This window comes from Rhea pennata, chromosome 3 (genome assembly GCF_028389875.1).
Source record: "Rhea pennata isolate bPtePen1 chromosome 3, bPtePen1.pri, whole genome shotgun sequence".
Taxonomy (NCBI): Eukaryota; Metazoa; Chordata; class Aves; order Rheiformes; family Rheidae; genus Rhea; species Rhea pennata.
Genome location: NC_084665.1, coordinates 64,327,802 through 64,350,962, shown reverse-complemented (window position 1 = coordinate 64,350,962; position 23,161 = coordinate 64,327,802). Strand labels below are relative to the sequence as shown.

Sequence of the window (23,161 nt, the reverse complement as noted above, 5' to 3'; positions counted from 1 at the left end):
CTAAAAGTGTTTAAATTAAATAACACTTTTACATAAAAGTGTTAAGTTACACATTTCAATAGTGTACCTTTATTTCTCAGTGCTCCGTTATGAATCTTTATTTACAAGGTCAGCAAAATGTTGAAAGAAATGTGTTGTGCATACTTGTTTATTCTCATACACTATAAGCTGTACAAAAGTTAAATGAGTTTATGAAATATTGGAGTATTAGTTCACATTTATAAATTGAGACTGTGGACTCCACTATTCCTAAAGAAAATATATCAAGTTTGCTTGTTGTTGACCACAGTATAAAGAAGGCCTTTCAAATGCTATCAGGTTTCAAAGGAATAAACTTGGTATTTTTGACTTGGTTTGACAGCAGAACATGCCATTTCTCCACAGCTCAATTTTATTAACTACAAAACACAGAATTTACCAAAGCAGGCAATGTTCTCAATTTGCACAGTCTCCTTCAGTATTTAACGAGGAGACCTAGGCATCCTCGCAGAGTCCCCAAACAAATCTATACTAACATGCTTCTGAACTCCTCCAAGCAATCATCTCCTATAGACGGTGAAATCCTCCCAGCACTGAACAGCCAACACAAACTCAGCATATATCAGAATGGTAGTCTAATACTTAACACAATCTCATGAGTAGTTATACTGCTGCAACTCCAGATATTTTTATTTAAGGACATAGAAAAGAAATGTCAGAATTTTTAAGGAAGCAAAGCCAACTCCAATTGCACAGAACTCTCCCAATTAGCAAGGAAAAACATCCTACCACTTCCAGTCCTTTTAAGCTCCATTTCCTGCATGTGGATTTTGCTTGGAGTCATTCTTATGGGAACTGGGTGCACAATTGCAGTATCCTGTGGAGGAGATGGAGGAAGCAGTGTCAATCCAGTTTTAAATTGTTATATCTCTCATATCATGTGAAAGCAACTTCCAAACAAAAATTCATAAATTTAATTTTTACAGAGTTTCAGGGAGTTACATCCAAAGCTCTATGAGCCAAGGTTACTCTAAACATCTATAATGTGTACCTAGCATTCAAGTTTAAAAGGGCACTAGAAATATTTTTATAGTTAACTCTAACTGATGTAATTAGAAGCTCTACTTTGCTAGCTTTCTGCCATTGCCTGGCATACCAGATTATCTGCCGTTGCAAATGCATCTTCAAAACAAACTTCAAAACCCCACTCCTGGGTTTTACTTACAATGTCCCCCAAAGTTATGGGCTCTTTAAAACAGCGTGAGTAATTCTCTGTAAAATACACTTTGTAGGAATTCAAGCCAAATAATTTCAGGTATTTTAAAATAGAAAAATTCTTGAAGCCTTAGTAAACACTATGAAATATATAAGCATAGATAGACATTGACTTTATACCTAGGCATTTTCTTTGTATTTTGAACAACAGACTACATTATTACAATGTACTTTATAAACAGCCCTTTCCATTTGATTCGTATATCAAGTCTATATAGCTTAAAAAAGACCCTAAACTTTTACGCTGGCCCACGTGTAACAAAAATATGGACACACTCATTTGAGATTTTCTTCTGTCATCAATCTTCAGAATATGTGAATGTAAAGGCCAATGATGGCATAAAGAAACAGAACGTATTCCATCTCTAGGTATATATCAAGAGGTTTCAAAACTGTTTGGGCTAACCTCATTTTGACTATTTAAGTAGAATGCTTTCACAAAGCATAGTACACTTGCACAAATAATTTCCAATAATTGTTTAAACTGATCTGTATTACTCTTTTGCTGTAAATATAAACTTTTAATAACAGGTCAAACACTCTCTTAACATAACTTATGGAGGTCAATTAAAAATATATTGGATGTTTCAATAAAATAGGGGAGAAATGCCATGCAAATATCACTCTTGCTGTAGCTACTTTGTTCCTGTGCTCAAATCTAATAAGCAGCTAAAACAAAAAACTTTATTTGTCTGAAAAAGTTAAATGAACTTCATACAAAGTATTAATACAGATCAATACACACAAAGCAACTTAACATGTTACCAACTTTCATTTAAAATAGGCAAATTATGTTCATTTCCTAAGGAATGAATGTGCCTTTTTCTTTTCTTTTCTTTTTTTTTTTTTTTTTTTTTAACTCCTCCCACTTATCTTTTCCCTTCAAACAAGCTGCTTCTCCAACAGTAAGAAAAAAGAGTCAGAACTGACCCTTTAGTTAGTTATTAACAAATGCTCAAGAAAATAGATTCTCTCCTTTGGGAACACAGGAGAACAAGTTGTTTTATAACTCGGGCCTATATCATTACTATAGAGATTAAGATAAGAAGTCTGCAAAGTACTAACAGAAATTTGATGCAATTTGTTTTGTATTTCAGTAAGAAAATAAAGCCTCTAAAGTAGTTGTCCCTAAGACTTACTTTAGCATGCAAAGGTGCTCACTGTTTTTTTAAAAAACCTACCATGATTGTAGTTGTATTGCAGAGAGAGTAAGTAAAAAAAAAATAAATAAATAAAAAAAAAAAAAAATAAAAAACTTTCAAAAACGTGATCTTCCAGTATTTTTATACATACTCTTTCCATATACTATCATCACAGTTCTACTTTTAAAATTATCCACATACAGGGAAAAAAATTTATACTTCAGATTTCTCCTATTTGCTAATTATATGTAAAAATAAATTACTATTGTAATTACTATTGTAATCTGTTGTGGAAGCAATACAGTGATACTGAGCAATTCTATAAATTAAGAAATAAAACTAGGAACTGATTTCAAATATGTACAATTCTTTAAAACTTTGTAACTGTAGAACAGAGAACTGAAGAAGTTTATCATAGAGATGAAAAAGGGTTGGATTTTAAGTATGACATTTCAATTTCTTTGAATATATTAAATAAGGGTGATTCTAGAGGTTAGAATTGAAACTGCACTGTTTCTATTTTCCAGCACCTAGAAACATTGTTTCTAATAAATATTAGCGTTAATTCCAAGAATACAGACCTCCTATATACATATTTTTTTCACACAGGTGTCCTGTTTAACATTAGAAACAGTGAAATGTGCATTATGTGCCTCTATTATGTTATACAAATAAATTAAAATGAACACTAACACCATGATAATTAAATCTGTGAGAAAAGCAGGATGAAAGCACTTAAGTACCAAAGTAGTTTTAATGCACTTTAGAACTGTTTCAGTGTCACATGCTGTAAGTTTAAAACCAGCAGAACTTGAAGCACTGTAGTAAATTTCTGGCTCCAAAGCCTGGCAAAATATTTAACTACATAATCATTCAAGGCAAATATTTAACTACACGATCATTCAGAGCACTCCTCACTAAAGAACTAAAACAGCAAAAGATTTAGCTGGAGAAATACTAAAAGCCCTACTAATAAGTAACATGGTAAAAACGTTAACATATGAAATACCACACCCAAAGTCTGATAGTTTTTTCCCTTAGATTGGCACTGTCAGCACTAAGGTTTTGTTCTAATTGCAGAGCTTGTTTTGATTTATTACTGGGAGAGGCCTTGAAGTTATCTTATGAATATTTTCAGAAAATCCTTACATTTAAACATTTTACATAATACAGGTTTGAAAGCAGTGTTGTATTGCATCAAAATCAAGAAAGCATTTTCTGCACTTTGATATTAAGTGAGTAGTACCAGAAAAACTTATATTCCTAACATAAGCAAAAAAATTAATAAGCCTGCCACCATTCCCAAAAAAGCAGTCCATAGAATCATGCATAACAGCTAAACACAATGTACAGAAATTCAGTGTTAATAAAATTAATTTCAAACAAGCAAGCTAAGTGATTGACTTACAGGATCAGCTGGTGCAATGTTAGAATCAAATTGGGTCAGAGTTTGTGAGCTTGAAGAGCGTTCGCTAAATGTCTCCCACTGCTGAACAGACAGAGGAGAGAAGTCAGCATGATGAGAAAGATGGGAGTAAAAGATCACTGAGGAGATTTAGCATAGTAGTTTGGAGGCTGCACTGGAAAGCGCTGTATTCACACTGGACAGTATTTGACTTGGAAAGCACACTAATATACACTGAATCTTTTATTTCAATTTGAGATTGCTGTGCAAGCAAGCGTATTACCCATCAACATTAACCATCTATATTCACTTTTCGTGATGAAGATACAGGTAAGCAGTCAGTTCAGAAGTATTCTAAGAGTATAATTTTCACTGACAAACACAAACAAGTTAAAAAAGGTGCTTAAGCCACTAACATATCTTTACAATATGATCAATGTCATATGTTGTGGGTGTTCATAATTACAAAGCCCACAGAAAGATTCCTCAGTTTTGTAGTTGCCAAGTTGAAAATCCATTTAGTAAATGTGATTTTTCTTCAAAATCTCAGTTAAAATGAACACTGAGCAGAGTAATCTAATTAAACCAGTTCGCTTGCCAGTGCAACCCGAGAATTGATTCTATTCTGTAAAAAGAGTATTTTTACAAGACTAAATCACTGACAACACACAGAATTAAATTCAAATATACTGTTGATTGCAAAAAGCAAATGAGAATCTCTGAACAGTTTTACAAGATATAGGCATGCTGTATCAATACATAATTCTCAGAGTCCTCATGCTTAATAAATCAAGCTACAGCCACAGTTGGATCAATGAAGTACTAAAGTACATACAATTAATTTGTAATACAGAAACTAGATGACAAATCACACAAGCAATGCTAAAATTGTTACATCTTGGTAAAATAACAAATAAACATTAGTCAAGTTTCAAACAGTACAGCAAAAACTACAGATACAAGATTTTTAGTGCTCAGAGAAATTGACAAAAATGACATTAGTATAGCTATGAAAACAAATGAATACTCTTGTCCCATCTTTAAAGGCAAGTAACTGTAAATGTTTCCTGAAGACACAGGATGGCCTATATGGTTGTTAGGCAAGCTAATCTCACGCACTCCTTTCTACCACACTGTATTCAGTGAATAGCCTGTATATGAAACTAGTTTAGAACAGTTATTCCAGAAATAGTTCTTTTTATGGAAACTCCTAAATAACTTTTTAATCAGCTGAAATTAGTTACAAAAATTCAGGAAAAGACCCAAAATTTTTAAGTGCCTTCATATATGGAAATGTTTCTTGTATAGACAGAACCATATCTTTCAGAAAGATTCTGAAATTTCAGAATTTCAATTAAGGCATAAATCATGGGGAATTATTCAGCTGCCTTTTTTTTTTTTCCCCCACACACAGAACTGTCCCTTTGTCAGACTCCAATAAAACTTTTATAACAAGAATGTAAGCTTTCTCTCCCTAAATACGCTCTCCTACTCCCTGTATTAACTCTTAACTCATCTCTGTGCTTCCCCTCTCCTGGGCAAGAAGGGGCAGCATAGTACTATTGCTTTGGAGCTATATAAACACATTGAGTGAGTCAGTCTTGACAAAGTCAGAAACTTAACAGCTGAGCTCTGCTAGCCTTTTCCTTGGCTTGGCCTCTGGCCTTCACACAGCTGCTTGTTTCTGCAAAACCTGCAGTAGCATCTATTTTGAAACTTGTAGTTTTGCAGTAGCATCTATTTTAGGACTACTACTAGTCAAACACAACTTGGTCTATGGCTTCAAAGTTACTGGTGAGACTGGCAAATAGTTTGATTATAGAAATCTTGCTCCTTTACAGAGAAGTTTTTTTAAAAAATTAAGACATACAGTATCCATGTTACATCTATATCAGTGCTAAATCTCATTTAAGGTGGATGTCAGAAATGCTGATGTACTTTTTATTTTAAAACCTAAGATTGCAGTGTGCTGAATATACTTTTTATTCTGCAGGATCCTGCAGGACATTTATTAATTGGCCTCAGGTTCTCCAGCTAATTCCTTCTGGCTGCTCAGGGGAACAAGCCATTTGTGCTCGATCCTGAAATATTACTAAGGGGTAGTCATTGCTAATTCCCCAGTTAACAGAGAAACATATATATTAAGTATCTACTGGACTGCATCTCAAGCACTGTGTATAGTTTAAGAAAGAAGTGAATTGCAGCTGGTTAGTTCCAAGATTAAAACTCCCACTAATTAAATTATATCTTCCAGACTCTTAAAAATCTTTCAGGAAATCCTTTCAAAAGGTTAACTACTAGCAACTAAAACTTGCAACAACCTGTTACTACAAGGTCTAAACACTCAAAAAAAGGTCATGTAGTTGTGAGCCCAAACCAGCTGTCCATATCTGTGTCAAAGCTACTATGATCATATCATCGAATCGTAAGGTTGGAAGGAACTTCTGGAGATCATCTAGTCCAACCCTCAAATGAGCGGCCCCTACAGGGATTGAGCCCGTGACCTTGGCATTATTAGCTCAGTTGGTTAGAGCGTGGTGCTAAACCATATCATACTAGACAGTTTTCAAAGAAATTAAAAATTTTAAAAGGCTTCTTTTTTTATATATATATTCTCAGAACTAAGCACTGAGACTTGAGACTGGACAACATAGGTGTCTAAAAATGAGAAAGAAGTGAAGTGATGAGTAAAAACATGAGAATGCATGCATAAGATAGCATCAAGAGTAAGGTAGACTTTTATGGTGCTATTTCTTTTGAGGTTTGAGGCTGATGCTTTGGTCCATACTCACGAGTTTACACTGACAGAGTGTAGCAATTAGAGTCTAAAAATCTACTCTGAGCTAGAAAAAACAGAGGAATCACAGCTTTTGAAATCAAGTGCAATGAAAATATGATCAACTGTCATTTCAGGCAATGTTGCGTAAGTTTTTCAAACAATCCCTTTGCAGATGACAGTTAGAAGAGGTTCAAAGAGGAAACAGTTATACTAGCGCCTGAAGTAATACCAGAAATTCCTTCATGACATTAAAACCTTGTGGACTTTGACCTGACTCATGATGGAAGGAAGGATGAGGAGCAAGAAACATGCATAACAATGTAGGTGAAAAAAATCCAAATTCCTTGGTGTTAGATGAAAACCTCCTCATGCATTTCACCAATTTCTTAATAATTTTAAATCATTTTAGTATAATTAGTGTTTGCTAGTATATTTAGTCTGAGAGTTTTTCCAAATCTTTTAAAGTTTGAATTGATATTCAGAGAGAAAAATACCACACTGTGTATTTAGATGGAGAATGTCAGTTAAGTAAGAGAGATTTTGGCTCACAACACAGTTGCATTAGTGGAGCAAAGTTAATGACAATTTGCTACTTTAATTAGTTTGAGTTGCACTGGCCACTGGAGGAATTTGTTCAGTTGTGTTTCAGTTTACCCAATGATTAGCCTATTAAACCTTCATTACAAGTACAGGGGAATACATCAACACAAAATTTAAAACAGTTGCAGGTATTTACAACTTCTTAGCAACAACTGAGTATCTGCTCACCTCCTTTCTAAAACAGCTTCAAACAGCAGTCTAAGAGCCACTCTGTTAAACAGAACAGCTAAGAATCACTAAATCACATCCTTAGGTAACTTATTTAATGATAGCATCACTGCAAGGCTTCCATTTGTCATTAAAAGGCAAGGTAGGCTCTCACAAGTCCGTCCTTCTAAGAGATAAACAAAAACTCATCTGCTCTTGCCTTTTAATGGTAAAAGGCCTGCTTATTTTCATTTTCATCTTGACTCCTCTTCAGTTTGTCTAGGTTTCCTACTACCAAGTCTATTCACTTGAAGGCTAAAGAGGAGAAAAAAGCCAAAAGAAGTCCTTTTAGTATGAGACCCAAGAAAAACAGTTCTACCTATAGGTAGATATTATCTTAGTTGTTAAAAGAAGTTTTAGATTCTTGTGCATCTCAGATTATTAAATGAAAAGACTTTTCAACAAATACTTCCAGTACTTTCCTCTTGTTTTCTTATAATTTAAATTAAGCCTACATCTTTACAGTATGACTGCATCCAGGAGTACCAGGTGTAGCTCATGCCCCCAACTTTGACAGTCACTGTACAAACTGTGTAATTTTCTCCTTCTGTTTACCATTTAAGTATCTGAAATAGTTCTTAAAATAAAACACTGATTTATTCAGAATACACTGCCAACCCCAAAATCTGTTGAAACAGATCAACAACAAAAAATTCTAGGATAATGAAACTCTTACAGATTTTTTTTTCCTTTAAATCAAAGGCTACTTCTGAAAGAATCCTCTTGGGCAATTTAGGTTTCAAATTCTGACAAAATACAGGTTTACTATAAACAATCTTATCTAGATGATAAAATGAACACTAGCAGTACAAGACAGCAGAAACGTAATATTTAAATAAATTTAGCCAGTGTTTGGTTTCAGATTCAACTTTGAATCTGAGCTTCTGAAACAAACACAGAGCTACAGCTTCTCTACCTTACCAGCGAGATGTTTTACATTTATTTGCAGTTTTGCAAAAGTTGTGTCTATAAAAGTTTGAGAAAACCCCCAAGAAAATCAAGAATGGATTAAAACTCCAATAAATATGAAACAAGATCATTTTATCAGTCATATAAAGCTTAATTACTGTCAACATTTAAACAGTAGCTCATCTCACCATGGGACAGTAAACATTACTTTTATTACAATTTAATATATGCAGAACCTTCCTCTTTTTTTAATGTCTATTGTAGAGCAGAAGTTTTTTCAATGCATTCAATCTGTAATCAATACTGCACTTATGATGAATTATGGATGCATATATAATTTAGTTAACGACTTTGGCAAATAAAGAATTCTTAGATAAAAGCGTTTTCTAACCTCACTGCTCTGATTCAGTTCTGGCCAGGTCTGGTTTAGGGATGGCATAGATGGTGACTTGCTTGGAGGTGCTTCTGCTGGAGAGCTGGCATAACCTACCTCACCGGTCTGTTCCCCAGCTTCTGAAATGACAGGAACCACTATAAACCAAAATCATGACTTGCATTCAGTTTAATCTCAGAAAAGCTGCTCACCATTTCATGGAAAGTACAAGTACCTTTTGTTTTTGACTTTTCTATGTAAATATTTAGCAGCAGACAAAACACACTCATTCAAGTCAAATATGCTATTTATAAGGCACTGCACTCATTTTGAGGACCTTCCTGAAAAGCACTTTGAAGATTATTCTGTGTCACACTACCTCCCTTTGCTTGAGATTTTAAGTAGCATGAACACTGACTACATGTAGAAATAAATATAAATTACACTTACACTATGAGCAATTAACTTCACACTGCTATTTATTACTTCAAATTCAGAACCACTGAGAAGTTTTATCTTACAGTAAAGAAGACTCCCTTGAATGAAAGGCTAATGCAGCAACAATATATTAACACACACACACACACACACACACAAAAGAGAAACCAGAGCTGAAGTAAACCACTAGTTCACGTATAAGATTATTCTCTGAAGAATATCTTGTGTTTTAAAACTTCCTACTAAATTATTGGTGTTTAAATTCACTGCCTTTTGCAAACTAGCCTAGCAGCTGTCACATTTTAAATTATTGTAATTCTAGTTTTTCACAGGTTTCAAACAATTACAATCCTTTGAAGATACCCTTCTTCAAAGTGATACAAATTTTCATGAAAAAATTGCATTTTTGTTCTGTCCAAAATATAATAAGATGGTATAAATGAAATGCAAACAGTAGGTTAAGTGTTCTGCACAACTTGGTGAAATCCTGCTTAGAGTGTCTTCTAATTTGTTAGATCTAATAATGCAGATGAAAGTAACGCCATGAAAACTTCAAAAAACAGAAGTTCAGATTACAACTGTGCAATTTAAGTAAAAGCAGCAGTTGGGAGTGTGACTGATAAGTAGCTAGACAGACTGATGGATGACTGCAGTCCAAAGAATTAAACTCTGAGCAAAGAAAAATATTGCCTAAGAAGAGCAAGCTTAACTGAAGTTATCCACTTAAAAAAGCTTTTAATGTTTTTTAATGATCAGATATATGACTGAAGATGACTGTCACTAACAACACATGATACAATGTACCAAAAATTGATTTATAATAAAAAGGACAAACAACAAACCAACCAACCAACTAGTAAATGTGCTCCCCCAAAAAAGCTTGAACTGTAGACACTTGAACGGTCAGTGGTGACTACCGGCACCTTGGAAAGTCAGTAATAGGCCACGGTCTCCAGCAAGAGAGGCAGAACAAAAAATCTCGCTAAAACCCATAACGGAATTAATGGTACTGTAATGCAATAATGGGAGGCTGAGATGTTACTGATAAGAAAAAAAGAACACATGCACATAGAAAAAGCAGTAACTTAAAACAAAGATCTTGTAAACTGTCTGTGAATAACCAGGTATCAGGTCTCAACCTTCCTAAAATTGTATCAAGCACATACATCTCGTACTGCTGTCCTTCAGAAAAAAGTTTATATATTATTCAAGACAGAAGCTCCACCTCCTTCAGGTTAAAAATAAAAAAAGGCAAGCAATAAAAAAAATAGTTCACAACAAGCTAGTGTTTATAAGCAAGTAGCCAAGATTACATACTGTGGCCATTGTCTGTAACACTCGTACTAAATTCAAAATATGCTAGTGGTAATGCTTTGAGAATACTTAGTGCGTATCAATTGCTTTGAAGTGCAAACTAAACAAAAGTTTTCTAATAAGTTACGAAAAAAATCACTCCAAATTCTGATTTTAACTGTGCTATTGTAGATACTGAATGAATACTGTTAAATGCAAGGTCAAAAGATAAGGCTGAAAACTCCTGTGAATAGACTATCCAGATTTTTTTTAATCCAGGGAATTTACAAAGATCTACACAAACAATACACATACAGGAAGAATGTTAAGTGGTCAGAGTTATTAAGCTGTATAAGACACAAAGCATAGCAGATTCTCCATAAAATATCATCAATAAGCAGCAAATTTGAATTATATGCTGCGTTCCGTAAGACTGAAAAAGTTTTAACTAAGCAATAAAACAAATCAAGACTAAAATTTTATTTCATAAGAAAAGTATCCTGCGTAGAGAAAGTATTCCTGGAAAAATTCTCAGTCTATTATCTATTAATAAGGAAGAGAGTTACAACCTAACTTTCCTTTTCTTAAAAGGAAATGGTATTGTAGCAGCAATCTGAACAAAAAACAAATTCACAGAAAGAAAGGTAAAAACTGTCTTGAGTTTTGTAAAGACTTTGTAGCTTTTCTTGACTTAATAAGTGATTTTTAAGAGAAAATACTCATTTTTTTTTTACATAATAAGAACGGGGATTACTACTCTTTTCAACTGCAGATCAAGAAAATATTGTCTCAAGACAGTTGCGAGTCACAGTACTCAATCGATAAAATAAATGCATATGCATTTAAATAGAAAAATATTTGTATAACTAGTCTTTGTGGATTTTCATCCACTGCAGTTTTTTCTTCTAGAGATTCTTACCCAGACACACCTTGCTTGTTCTGAAGAGCCGACATTATATAACTACAAATACCAAAGCACAACATATTCTTAAGTTTAATTGGAGCTGCTGCAATCCTAATAACTTTGAAGTATATGATCCAATTCAAAATATGAAATGATTCAAATGTATTGTGAAATTGCCACATTATTCCAACATCATAATTTCCAAGAACTTAAAATCAACTCAAAGATTAAAACCTCTCTTTCTCTAGTCATGAGAAAGATATATTAATATCTTTCTTTTCAAAAATTGTGTTTTTCTTTTTTTTAAACAATTTTCAGCTGAGATGGACCACAATCCATAGTGCTAGAGTGCTAATCTGCCATAAAAATGACCAGGTATACAGGTGCTTCACACAAGAGCAGCATATATGTGCTTGCTTGCAAGAGACAGCAAGTTTCAAGCAGAGAGCGCTGCAGTGTGGAAGAGCAAAGCAAAAAGCTCTAACAAAGGGATAGAAATTTATCTTCAGTTCAGAAGTTTTGAGAATAAGCTTAAAATTGATATGAAATAGGTAAACACAAATTTAATCAATCTTCTTGAACCATTTGAAAATGTTAATCACCTTATAGCTTCAGGCAGCAGGAGAGTATCACTAACACAATTTCTTTGAAAAAGCTGCATTCCATGAGAAAACATACTTAAAAAGATACTCCCAGTGCCCTACTTCACAGTTCTTACTTCTGAAAAGGCTGTTGGAAACAAACTTTATTGGAATATAGCTTCAAAAGAAACACTACAAAAATGTAATTGGTTAACTTCTCCAGGCTGACTTCATCATCAAATTGTACCTGTATAACTTAACTTGCACACTAGCCCTCACATAGATCTCTTAGTAGCTTTTTATTTGGATTAAAATATTAAACATATATTGGAGATTTGGACTGTTGTAACTAGAAATAAAACTATAGCCAATCATGTAACTCTTCCTGAATTCTTTTAGTCAACTTAGAAGTTCTGGTGATAAATTTTTTTTTCTAGAGCCTAACATGATCTATTTCCATTACTGGTGACTCAAATTAAAAAATTAATATTAGTAGATAAAACTGAACAAGCTTGCAAGAACTGCTGCTTTTAATTTCAGCTATTAATGACACCAGTGGACATTTTTTTTAAAGCATAGCTTACACAGTACAGCAACCTTATAATATTTACTAGAACAAATCAAATCACTTTATCAGAAGAAAAATATTTTTTTTATTTTTAGAAAGCTGTTTTTTTTCACCTTTAAGAAACTCTGTACCTCACAAAGGTCAGTCACAAAAAGTTTTATATTAACCAAGCTGGCTCTAGAATAAAAACACCATATAAAGCTTTTTAGTTTAACAGCTAATTTATACCTTAAGGTTTCCAGACAATTTCAGTTAAAAATGACACAAAACCCTCTGGATGGACTATGCCAATAAAAGCCCAGTTGTAGATGTTTATAGTTATAACAATGGTTTATACAAGCGAATGTTACTTCATTTCCTATCATGACCCTGCTTGGCCAGCAACTTTATACTAAAATCAGTAGAGCAGTTGAGTTTTAGACATTTCTAGGCATTCATTCAAATTCACCACAGATATTTCTTACAAGTATTTTAGCCATAATAATGTGCTTACTCATACCGAAAATAATTACTGCTGACTGCTGCTGAGAGGTACTTTCAGGGACCAAGATACTCTCATAAAAATAATTTAATTATTAAAACAGATGTATCTAGTTTAAGAACTTGTCAATAGTTATCAGGTGAAAACCTTGCAGCCTAATTCTCTGATATAGAGATATACTGATAAGATATACTACAAACACAGGATGAAACTACTCCTTCAACATGTTTACTAAAAAGAAAACCAAAAAAATCTGTACACTCACCATATTCACCTGGCTTTCCAAAGCAAAGACTGCTTGCTAAAAAGTGATCTACTAAGGAAATTAAATTTTTACCATTTTATGATTCTGTAGCTGTCAATGTTTTTCTCTAGTCACCATATCTTGCTTAAAAAAAAAATCCACCCACAAATACAGAAATAATCAGTAATTCATACACCTGAAAAGATCTATCCTCCTTGACTGTAATAAACTGGAAGCAAGTACAATAGTAAAAAGAATGTCAAGTTTTAATCTAAAAATTCAAAGCCTCATCATCTTTAAAAACAAGTGAGAAGTAGTTAGTTTTCTGCAAACAGGAAGTAATGTGGTACAAAATGGGTAGGGGGCTTGAAAAGGGTTAGTGTACCTGAGGTTTATTCCAGGCTTTTATATAGGTTGTGTCTCTCTACGTCTGTAAACATCCACTTTGATAAGCATGGAATTTTGTAATGAATTTGTATTTTTGTATTATATTTGTATGATTTGTAATTTTAGAGTTGTTATATCGTCAGTTCTGCAAAGATTCAATATTCAATGTAAATATACTATTTACAAAGTAATTTAGAAATACTCAGCTTCCTTTATCAGTTTATTATAATAATGAAAAAACGGCTACAAATATTGTTTTTAAATGTCACTTTACACGGAACAGTAGTTTGCTTTTCAGCCATGGGAATTCAAGTATTTTTGACAGATGTGAATAGGACTCATATTCAATGGTTTATCTGAGAGCATCCAAAGGTAAAGGACTATGCATAGAAAGACTAGGTATCACAAGTATAAATGCTGTTATCAATTCAGGAGTAGAGTAACAAATTCTGCACTACTGATACTGTACTTCAGAAATATGAAATTATCCGACCTCATTTTAAATGGGAATATTCTTTAAGTACCTTCAAGACTTAGAAGCTCATGCTCTCTTTTCAGAAGTGACTGCAAACAGAAAGCATATTTATTTGAAAGCAAATCTGAAGTATGATCGGATTGGGATTTTGGAATTCAATAGCTGATCATGAATAAATCCATATAGCAATAATCTTGTTTTTCTTAAGCCACTTTTAAAAGACACAGGCAGTATTTCCAAATGAGTCCACAGATACTCTATTCCTAAATAACATCTAGCTGTACAGAAAAATTCTGAGCACTGATTAAAGTTTCTAAAAAGCACACACAGCTTTGCTTTGTGTTGAATAAAACATTATGCTCAGTCTATTTACAACCCTATAAATATCAGCTGTTACACTGTAACAACCTTAACTACATGGTCATTTGAAAATAGTGAAATTTTGGTATTGAAACATGTCTTACCTGCGGAGTCTTCCAAATCAATCAGTTTGGGCATTAAACTTTCAGGTAGTTTTTCTGGTAAATCATATCCATTCTTCCTAGCAACTACCAGATGAAAAGCAGCACAGAACTCATCCAAAGTCAGTGCACCATCTTTATCAAAATCTGATAGTTCCCTACAAGAAAAGCTTAGTATCAATAAAATTAAGTTTCTTAAGGTTGTTTTTACAAAAGACATTTTTACTGTATTACCTGGAAGATCAAAGAATGTAGACTGCAGTCAATTTCACCCTATTAACACCATGTAATTTAAAGAATAGAGCATATACCATTCTAAGAATGAACCTTCATTAATGACATTTGAGGCTAAAAATGAGATTTAAACTCAGTTTAATCTTTGTTCATCCAATGATGCAGTAGGCATTCCAAAATACAATGAAAGACAAGCTTTATGCTAAGTCAAATTTGTCGTAAAGTACCATCAGCATTTAAAAATATGTTTCTGCATATTCTATCTACTCATACTAGCTAAAACAAAACTATATAATTATTTATAATTAAATTTGTCTTTACCAGTAACAAACCTCAAAGTACTACTTATACTGTGAAGTGTTTGAAATTTCTTCCAAAGCTCGGAACACCTTGTAAACAGTATTTTGCCCAGACTCTTAAGTCCATAAAAACAGTAGCATAAACATGACCAAGACTGAACACTGAAACAGAAGTAAATTTTTACTTAAGGAACAGCTTCTAAAAAGTAGATTAGATGACTGATTGCCAAACAGCTGCCATTCTTCGAAATAATTATCCCAGATAAAAACACATCATACTTACCAAATATGAGAAAGCTCAAGAATAGGTAGTTTTGACTTAGTGAAAAATTCTTTAGCTGCAGATCCTGAAAGATTATAACAACAGTACTTAATATTTAATGCAGTTTAAATCATTAGAAAACATAGAAATGCATGGTAAAGGAGGTAGGCTACTTAGCAAAGGTTTTGGGGGAAAATAGCACTAATTACAAAAGTTAAATGAAGAAAAGCCAAGATTCAAGTCCTTTCTTGAATTACACTGAACTTTACTAGAGTAGTATCAGTAAAATGTGTAACTTTCTTCAAAATAGCATACAGACCTACGTACATAACACTGTCTTTGTAACAAAATCGCTGCACCCGTAATTGTATTTTTAGAAAAGAACTTACCTGGTATAAATCCATTTAGATCAGGTTGAATGGTTTTAAACTGATTAACATAATACTGCCTTTGTTCATCAGTTATTTTCCAGGGATCATCATAACTACTTGATTGCCTACGAATTTCATTTGCTGTTGTAGCTGATGCTACAGTTCGTACTGTTGTCTGGTCCTGAAATGAAATATTTTTCCTCAGTATTATCTACCTAAAATGCTCCTATGAATTCTAAACTTCTTGCCTTCAAAAAGCAAAGTATAGTTAAATCTCATGGTAGTTTAAGAACTGCAGGAAACTAGATTGCATCTACAGGACAATGACAAAATATTTTTGAACACCAATACAAATGGGTAGGAATGATCGCAATTATGTAAGCAAAAACAAATACATGAAGCACAGGCAAAAAAGCTAAGCACAAATATTTTAAAGTCATGATTACTGACATTTTTTAAAATAAGTAACTTTCTGTCAAAACACTGCAAATGAAGTCAACTCAATGAATGAAATATCTGTTGGGTAAATAGCAACAAATGGACTACAGCCCAGCTCCATAGTAAGCAACTGCAATGAAAAAGAATGTACAAAAAAAACCTGCAACATCAATCTGAATGAAGCAAATCAAATACCAATAAAGTGTCACACCTGGACAGAAGCAGGATGCATGGCTAAAAGAGCACTGGTTGGTGGGGTATCTGCAAAACTGACCCAATTTTCTTGATGAGGTGGTGGTGAATGGCCAGACCATATGGGATCACTAGTAGTAGATGAGCCTGAAAGCAGAAGAAATAATTCCTTTTCAAAACACAATTTTTGGAAAACTGAAATCTCTGGATAGGGAAAGCAGTCACAGGAGACACAAGCTCCTCTTTGATCCTGAGAGTGTAGAGCTTCTTCTACACTTGTAGAACTGTGAAAAGGACAGTGAACTGCACCGAGGTAACAATGTTCACCTCCCATCCACTCACTCACATGGACTTCTATAATTTGGCCAATTTAAATCTGCGCTAAAAAGGAAGAAGTGAGCAATAAGCTTATTGTAACATTTGTAAAACTAAAACTAGATTTTACATATATAATGGTTTTGAATGAGCTAATTAATACTCCATGTTTTCACTTAACTGTAATGAATAACTTGCATGGACAAGCAGTTATTTAAAAGTGGTATACGATATTAACACATAACTTCATTATGTTTTTAACTTTTCTTTTAGGTTTTGGTTTGGTCAAAGAACTCTGTCTTGGAAATTCATCTTAAGAATTATTTCTCTTGGCACAGATCACATTTTTTTTCCCTGAAATAATTTCTAGACCAACTTACTCAATTGTTTAAAAATAGTCAATGAATAGTAAAAGGCATCCATATATGGCACTGACAACTACGTGTTAAGTATCTAGAATACAATAGCTGAGATTCAGCTGAAGCTTTCGTATAAGCTTCTTCTGAAATACTGCTGCTGTTCAATATCTTAATATTAAAATGATGATGAAACCATTATATAAAGATGTGGCCACCCACTGCTCACTATACCAAAGACTCTAAATTCTCTTAAGTTACAGTTACAAATTAAAAATGTGAGTTAAACCAGGGTAAAACAAACGCTCTAGAAAATTCTAGAAGAATCAGAAGACTCCAGTCTATTTCCTAACTCATAAAAGAAAAGTTGAGCACCTGACACCTAAAAAAAGCAGTTGTGACACTGAATCCTTATATTCCAAGTTATTTTTCTTGTACAACAATGCTTTGTCTTGAGATCTGTTAATCATTCTCAGACAGTAATACTTAGGAATTCCTATCTCATGTAGAAGCAGATTTGCTTTCAAGCAGGTCAATTTTTTGTGACTTTTCCTAAGTATTCAGTACAACCCACAAACAAGCAGTGAGACATCAACATTATAACCTCAATCTTTCCACTCACATCCGAATTCAAGCAACAAACCCCAGAAATTTTTGACAAGATGCTGACTAAAAACATAGCCATGAGAAGTCCATTTATATAGGTGATTTATTCTATGAAATTGACAATGTTTTCAGTATCTTGGAGACTAATGACACTTCTAGTACCCAATCTACTGCAAACAGTAAAGGAAGTCTAAAAATCAATGAGGAACACTGATGACTAACACCTAAAGTACCCTTAACACTGTTAGTATACAGAGTTACTATTTAACATTTGGCAGGTGGCAATTATTCTTTAGATTGGTAATTGACTTCCCCCCCCCCCAGAAGAAAATAACGAGAACTGCTCAGAATTGGTTTGTCTTTTCTTTTGCTATGTACGGTAGCCTTATTTGGGTACAATGAGTTTAACCTTGCATTATATAAAGCAAAATAAGAAGAGATAGGCCTGGATCTCTGGTAGGAGAAAGAACACCTCCTCCAAAAATCTTTTAGGTAAACTGAATACATAAAACTGAGAGGTTAACATAATTTCTGAATTTCATCAAGATACCAGAGTAACATCAACAGTATTTCAAGCTTGCTTTTATTAGGATAAAAAGCTGTGGATAGAAACCCCTATTAAATGCTTCCTTTGTTCCCCACTTTGCCTTCCACTTCTGGAAGCTCCTGATGTGATGATCTGGAGCTTCTGGTAGCTTTATCCAAAAATTGCTGAGAATAAAGGCAACGAGTTTCACAATTCTTGACTTGGGATTCTTCCTCAATACTTACCCTACGTCTAAAAGATTAAAAAGAAACATGTGAAAAAGCTCAGAATCTCTCTCCACCTTGTCTCACAGAGCACAGGGTTGACAGACAATAACGTTGATGCAAGTCCTTCTCATCTCTTCCATGGAGATATGGTACTACAAATTCATTTTTGATGCAGTGGTTTTCTCCTCCTCTGTCTCTAAGTCACTGACATTATTACCACTATGCCCATATATATTTACCCCATCTTTATTTCCTCCAATAGGTTGTTTTAATGCAGTCTACTTTGCATATCTCTTAGCACAGCACCTCTTCCAAAAACATCACTGTGATAGCAATGAGGAAGCCAACAGTACCAAATGGTTATATTTTCTGAGTACTTTGCAAGTATTACAACAGATTTTATTTTCTGCTGATCAAATCATCTCAGCAAGAATACTGCTGCTTTACAGTTCTGGTTACTTACTCTGTGATGCAACTTTTAAGTGATAGGATGGGAAGGTTGAAAAAAAGTTACTTCACAACTAACTGCACACATCTGGCTGTATATATACTCAATGCATTGCCACTAGCTGATACTTATAGTCTCAAAACATCAAAGCTACATCTATTTGACATCTGAACTGGAGATTGCTGTCCCTCAATTTCTCCTTGTCAACCACAAAGCCAGACTGAGATTACTGAAATAGAAGGGAAGTTGGAAGCATTTACAGCACTTTAAATAGACGGTAGGGTTAAGACTGATTATCAGATGTCAGATTTGAACTAACTGCACTATTTAATGCACTGTTTAATATGAAGACAAAACCTGAATTCCTGCAGCTGCTATGTTTCCCTCTCCTGTAACTTACACATCTTACCAACACATTGACTACTTGTGGAAAACAGATTTCAGTTCCTATGAGACGGAATTTATCCCTTTGAGCTGTAAACATAAAATGTAAGAAATGGTCCATCTACATAACATCTGAGTATAGTCTGTACTTTTCTATACACACTGTGCAAGTATGGCTTCTACTTATAGAAGTTAAATTTAAAAATAACTTTTTAAACTAGCATCAGCTTTCCTCACCACTGCTTTGTGGCAAAATATAACTAGAAGGGGAGCACAATTTTGGAAACAAGACAAGGTGTTGCAGAGCTCCTCCCTCCTTGAATAATCATGTCTAGGTAAAAACACAATCCTTTAATAAGGAAGGTCAGTTATCAGTAGTTGCTGAAACAGACACTAGGAAACAAAGCACAATTCAGTACTCTGAAAGCACAGCAAGTATTTCAGGACTGTAAAGATGCAAGTGAATTGATAACCACAGTACATATCTTCCACTTTCACAAACCTTTCTGGTTCCTGATTTCATGAACTGCAACAAAATCACTTAACAAGGAAAAGAAACCAGCGTAGTTTGGGGGTGCAGATTTTCCTATATATCTGAGCATCAAAATAAAGCTTTCTTGTAATGGCAAAGAAAGCTGACAGAGGTTCTGTGATTAAACAGACCACCTCAGATTTCTCAATTAGCTTGAAATTATTATTTGGATACTAATGTTCTGCTCTTTTATTTTTCCCCCATTGAGACAAGCAAACTTAAAAGTAATTTTTACCCTCTATTCTGACATGCCACTCAACTATCATTTGAGTTGGAGGATGAGGAAGCAGTTGTTCTTCCCAAGTTTGGGATAGTCAGTATCCTTCTAGTTGCTGAAGCTGGAGCATAAAGTGAGCTGAAAAGGGAAAAGCATGCAATTTTTTCCCCTCTCCTATAACTCCAGGAACAGGAGGTTCTTGTCTCAGATACAATTCTGCTTCCTTGTAATATAAAAAGTTCAGTCTTCCACTTTACTGTTCTATGAATACTAATACAGAAGAAATGTTCAAGACTGATCAGAGACGCAAGCCAGAACTCAAGTAGAACATGATTTTTTAAATAGCTTTATGTTAACAATATATTAAACACACGGAAGACGAGCTTCAGGTTTTAATAAAACTAACTGACATTTGAAAGCTTACTTACATCTAATCCTTAAATGATTATCACTAAACTTTTCATTCCTAATATTAAAATACACATACCCCTTCAAGCCCTCTTTGCAGAAAGACTCAACACAAAATGCCAACAAACTTTGGCTGCTTATCTTAGGTCAGTTACATATAAGCAAACTGAGCTACTTGTGACAATGTCTTATGAAGCATCCCTAACAGAATCCTAACTGCATCCCTAACAGAATCCTAACTGAAGTACTGAACAGAAAGGTGAGGGAAAAATTATAAAATCCAAATTCTGCTTTGCCAGAACAGGTTTTCTTCCTCAAGAAATTGAGGACCACCACTAGAAGCTATGATTTAGACTTTTAATACAAGATGAGGTGTAAAGTTTTTAAAACGATTTTTTTAACTGGGCCAATTCAATACAGAAAGCATCATTTAGTTTTATTTGCAATGGTAGTATGACAATATATTGGAGTCTTTACTGTGCACAAGTCAGAATTTTTGTAAATATGTATTTTTAAATCAAACCAATTTATACTATGATTGTTGTTTTTCTTGATAAAGGCAATATGCTATGTATTATTAGACCCATCAGAAACTTTCATACCTTTCATACCATAATTGAAAGCACACCGTGCTTTCAATTGACAACCTCACCATTCTCTCCAACCTAATCTTTCACCCACTGTTATACAAGCAGAGACCTGGGTTCTTGTTTTTCTTGGATCACAAGTGAAATGGCACAGTCCCATCTTAAATTCTAATGAAATAATGTCACATACTGGTAAATTATCCGACTTCTCAAGACTGCTTTGACAGTATAGCTCGTATCAGAATCGAGATGAGCTTGCACTGCTTGTCTAAAGAAAAAGTAAACAGCCTACCTGATTCTACCTAAATTAGCAGGTAGAACTCAGTTTTTCTGCAAAGTATGTTCCTTAAAAAATATCCTCAAGAGAAAGGGGAAAAAATGCATGAAGAACTGTCTAAAATTCAGCTAGAATTCAAAGGAATAATTAATGGTGAAAAAGAATCATCTACAGTTAATCAGGATGACAGTTTTTGTAAAACTAGTATGATGAGAAAATCCACTCTTACAATATTAGCACTGACAGAACAAGCAATTCTTCTGTAACAGTACATCCAAATTATTTTAAACACACTAAGAATTTATTTCAGTGTGGAATACAAATTTGACAAATGTTGAGCTAATTCAGAAAGCTTTTCAGACCTCTTAAAAAAGTATCTGCTAGACATCACAGAGAAAGCATTCCAGTATTAACATGGCATTACAATTTTAGTTTTAGAAAAACCATGTGGAGAAGTTCAATCATTAGGAGCAGCTTCCATGCTTTCTTTTAGTCCTTGACTTCACTAGTTAAGGAAACTTCACAAATTAGAAAGCAGCTACCAGACAAACTTGTATTGCAGCCTGTAAGAAATGTCATTCTCAAGAACTAAATATGCAAGAAAAAAGTCAAGAGATTGAAAGCTGAAAAATCATTAACAATACGTTTTAACTGTAAATTGATTAGCACTCACTAGCAAGTCATGTTCAGAAAATGGGCATAAACCTTTCTATACAACCTATTTCATGCCTAAATGCTCATGAAAACAAGTTTTATTTCCTTTAAAACTGTAATTCAGCTAATTCTAACAATGTAATACTTGGTCCTCTATCAATGGTTATAACTTTAAAATCAAAATATACTGAAAGATAATGAACTCACTTGGGAGTATCAATACTGAAATAAACCACAATTCAATCTGAAACTATGAACTACAAAATGCAACATATTATTTAGTAGTATTGTCAGAAAATGTGAGCTGAATTAGAATTGCTTTATTGTTCCCAAATTTAATAAAGTTAGCAGATATCAGAAAACAACCTGTTGCAATACGACATATTATGGTGGAAAGCTTTTTACAGTTTGAGCACAGAGAAAAAACAATAGTGATGATCTTCATGTTAAATGAAGAGCAATTAATACATCATGAAAAGCCACATACCAAAAAACAAGTTATCATTCCACCTTGACGTATTCAAGATACTAAGCTTCAGTTATGCTTACATAAACTTAAAGAGAAAAAATAGCTTAGAGAATTAGTTACTCTGACAATTCATCTAATCTACCAGAAACATAATTAAACCAAGCAATACATTATCTTTCTCTTTCCCTTGAGCTCCCCATGTTTTGGGGAATACCAGCAGTTCCTGCACAATTTCAACAGGAGGTCGATTCTATATTGTAACTTTTGACGGGGAAGATTTCATACTTTCCCTCCCTCCAAATTCTTAGCATTTTCAGTATCACACTAAGAAGTGGATCCGCCATACACAAGACCACAGATTCCACATTGCTGACATCAACATGGATATTTGAATCTGCAACAAAGTTTCCAGATTTGAAAAATATGGAGATAAATTGTCCTAAACTCAATTTTTAAAAATTGTATTTAAAGAGTTCCGTAACTTCGGGTTACAGCTGAAGCGTAACAGAAGACATTTATACCTGGTTGTGCTTCACTAAATGGAGCCCAAAAAGGCCCAGGTCCAGCAAGAGGTCGTTCATTATTCCCTCCGCTGGGATGGCGGTTGTGCTTCCTCCATGTATGTGGAGAGGTTGGTGGGGATTGCTGTGGTGAAACAACTGGAGATGTGGACTCCTAATAAAACAAAGGAACCTTTTAAGTTTTGTACTATATAACTAAATACATAAAAGCCTATCTGAAACCATTATTTCTAGGAACAACCATTCGTTATGGTTAATTTTCTTTCTTTTTCTTTTTTCTTTTTTTTTTTTTTTTGAGATGGAAAAGTTTAGTTCTTACCAAAATGAGATAACAGGA

The 23,161-nt window shown here is 33.9% G+C and overlaps 1 protein-coding gene across 8 annotated transcripts in view; it reads right to left on the bottom strand.

Annotated features, from left to right (window-relative positions):
* The window catches only part of REPS1 (RALBP1 associated Eps domain containing 1), a 68,787-nt gene that overhangs the window by 13,117 nt on the left and 32,509 nt on the right, over nt 1–23,161 (bottom strand). For 2 of the 8 annotated variants that reach the window (XM_062572470.1, XM_062572472.1), the window contains exons 4-11: nt 22,825–22,978; nt 16,317–16,444; nt 15,686–15,848; nt 15,318–15,381; nt 14,505–14,659; nt 8,688–8,827; nt 3,805–3,885; nt 769–856 (exon numbers count right to left, since the gene is read on the bottom strand). In XM_062572470.1, coding sequence (XP_062428454.1) covers nt 769–856; nt 3,805–3,885; nt 8,688–8,827; nt 14,505–14,659; nt 15,318–15,381; nt 15,686–15,848; nt 16,317–16,444; nt 22,825–22,978 — 973 coding nt within the window. The remainder of the gene's footprint in view (nt 1–768; nt 857–3,804; nt 3,886–8,687; nt 8,828–14,504; nt 14,660–15,317; nt 15,382–15,685; nt 15,849–16,316; nt 16,445–22,824; nt 22,979–23,161) is intronic. The other 6 variants (XM_062572473.1, XM_062572474.1, XM_062572471.1 and 3 more) reach the window with 5 other exon arrangements.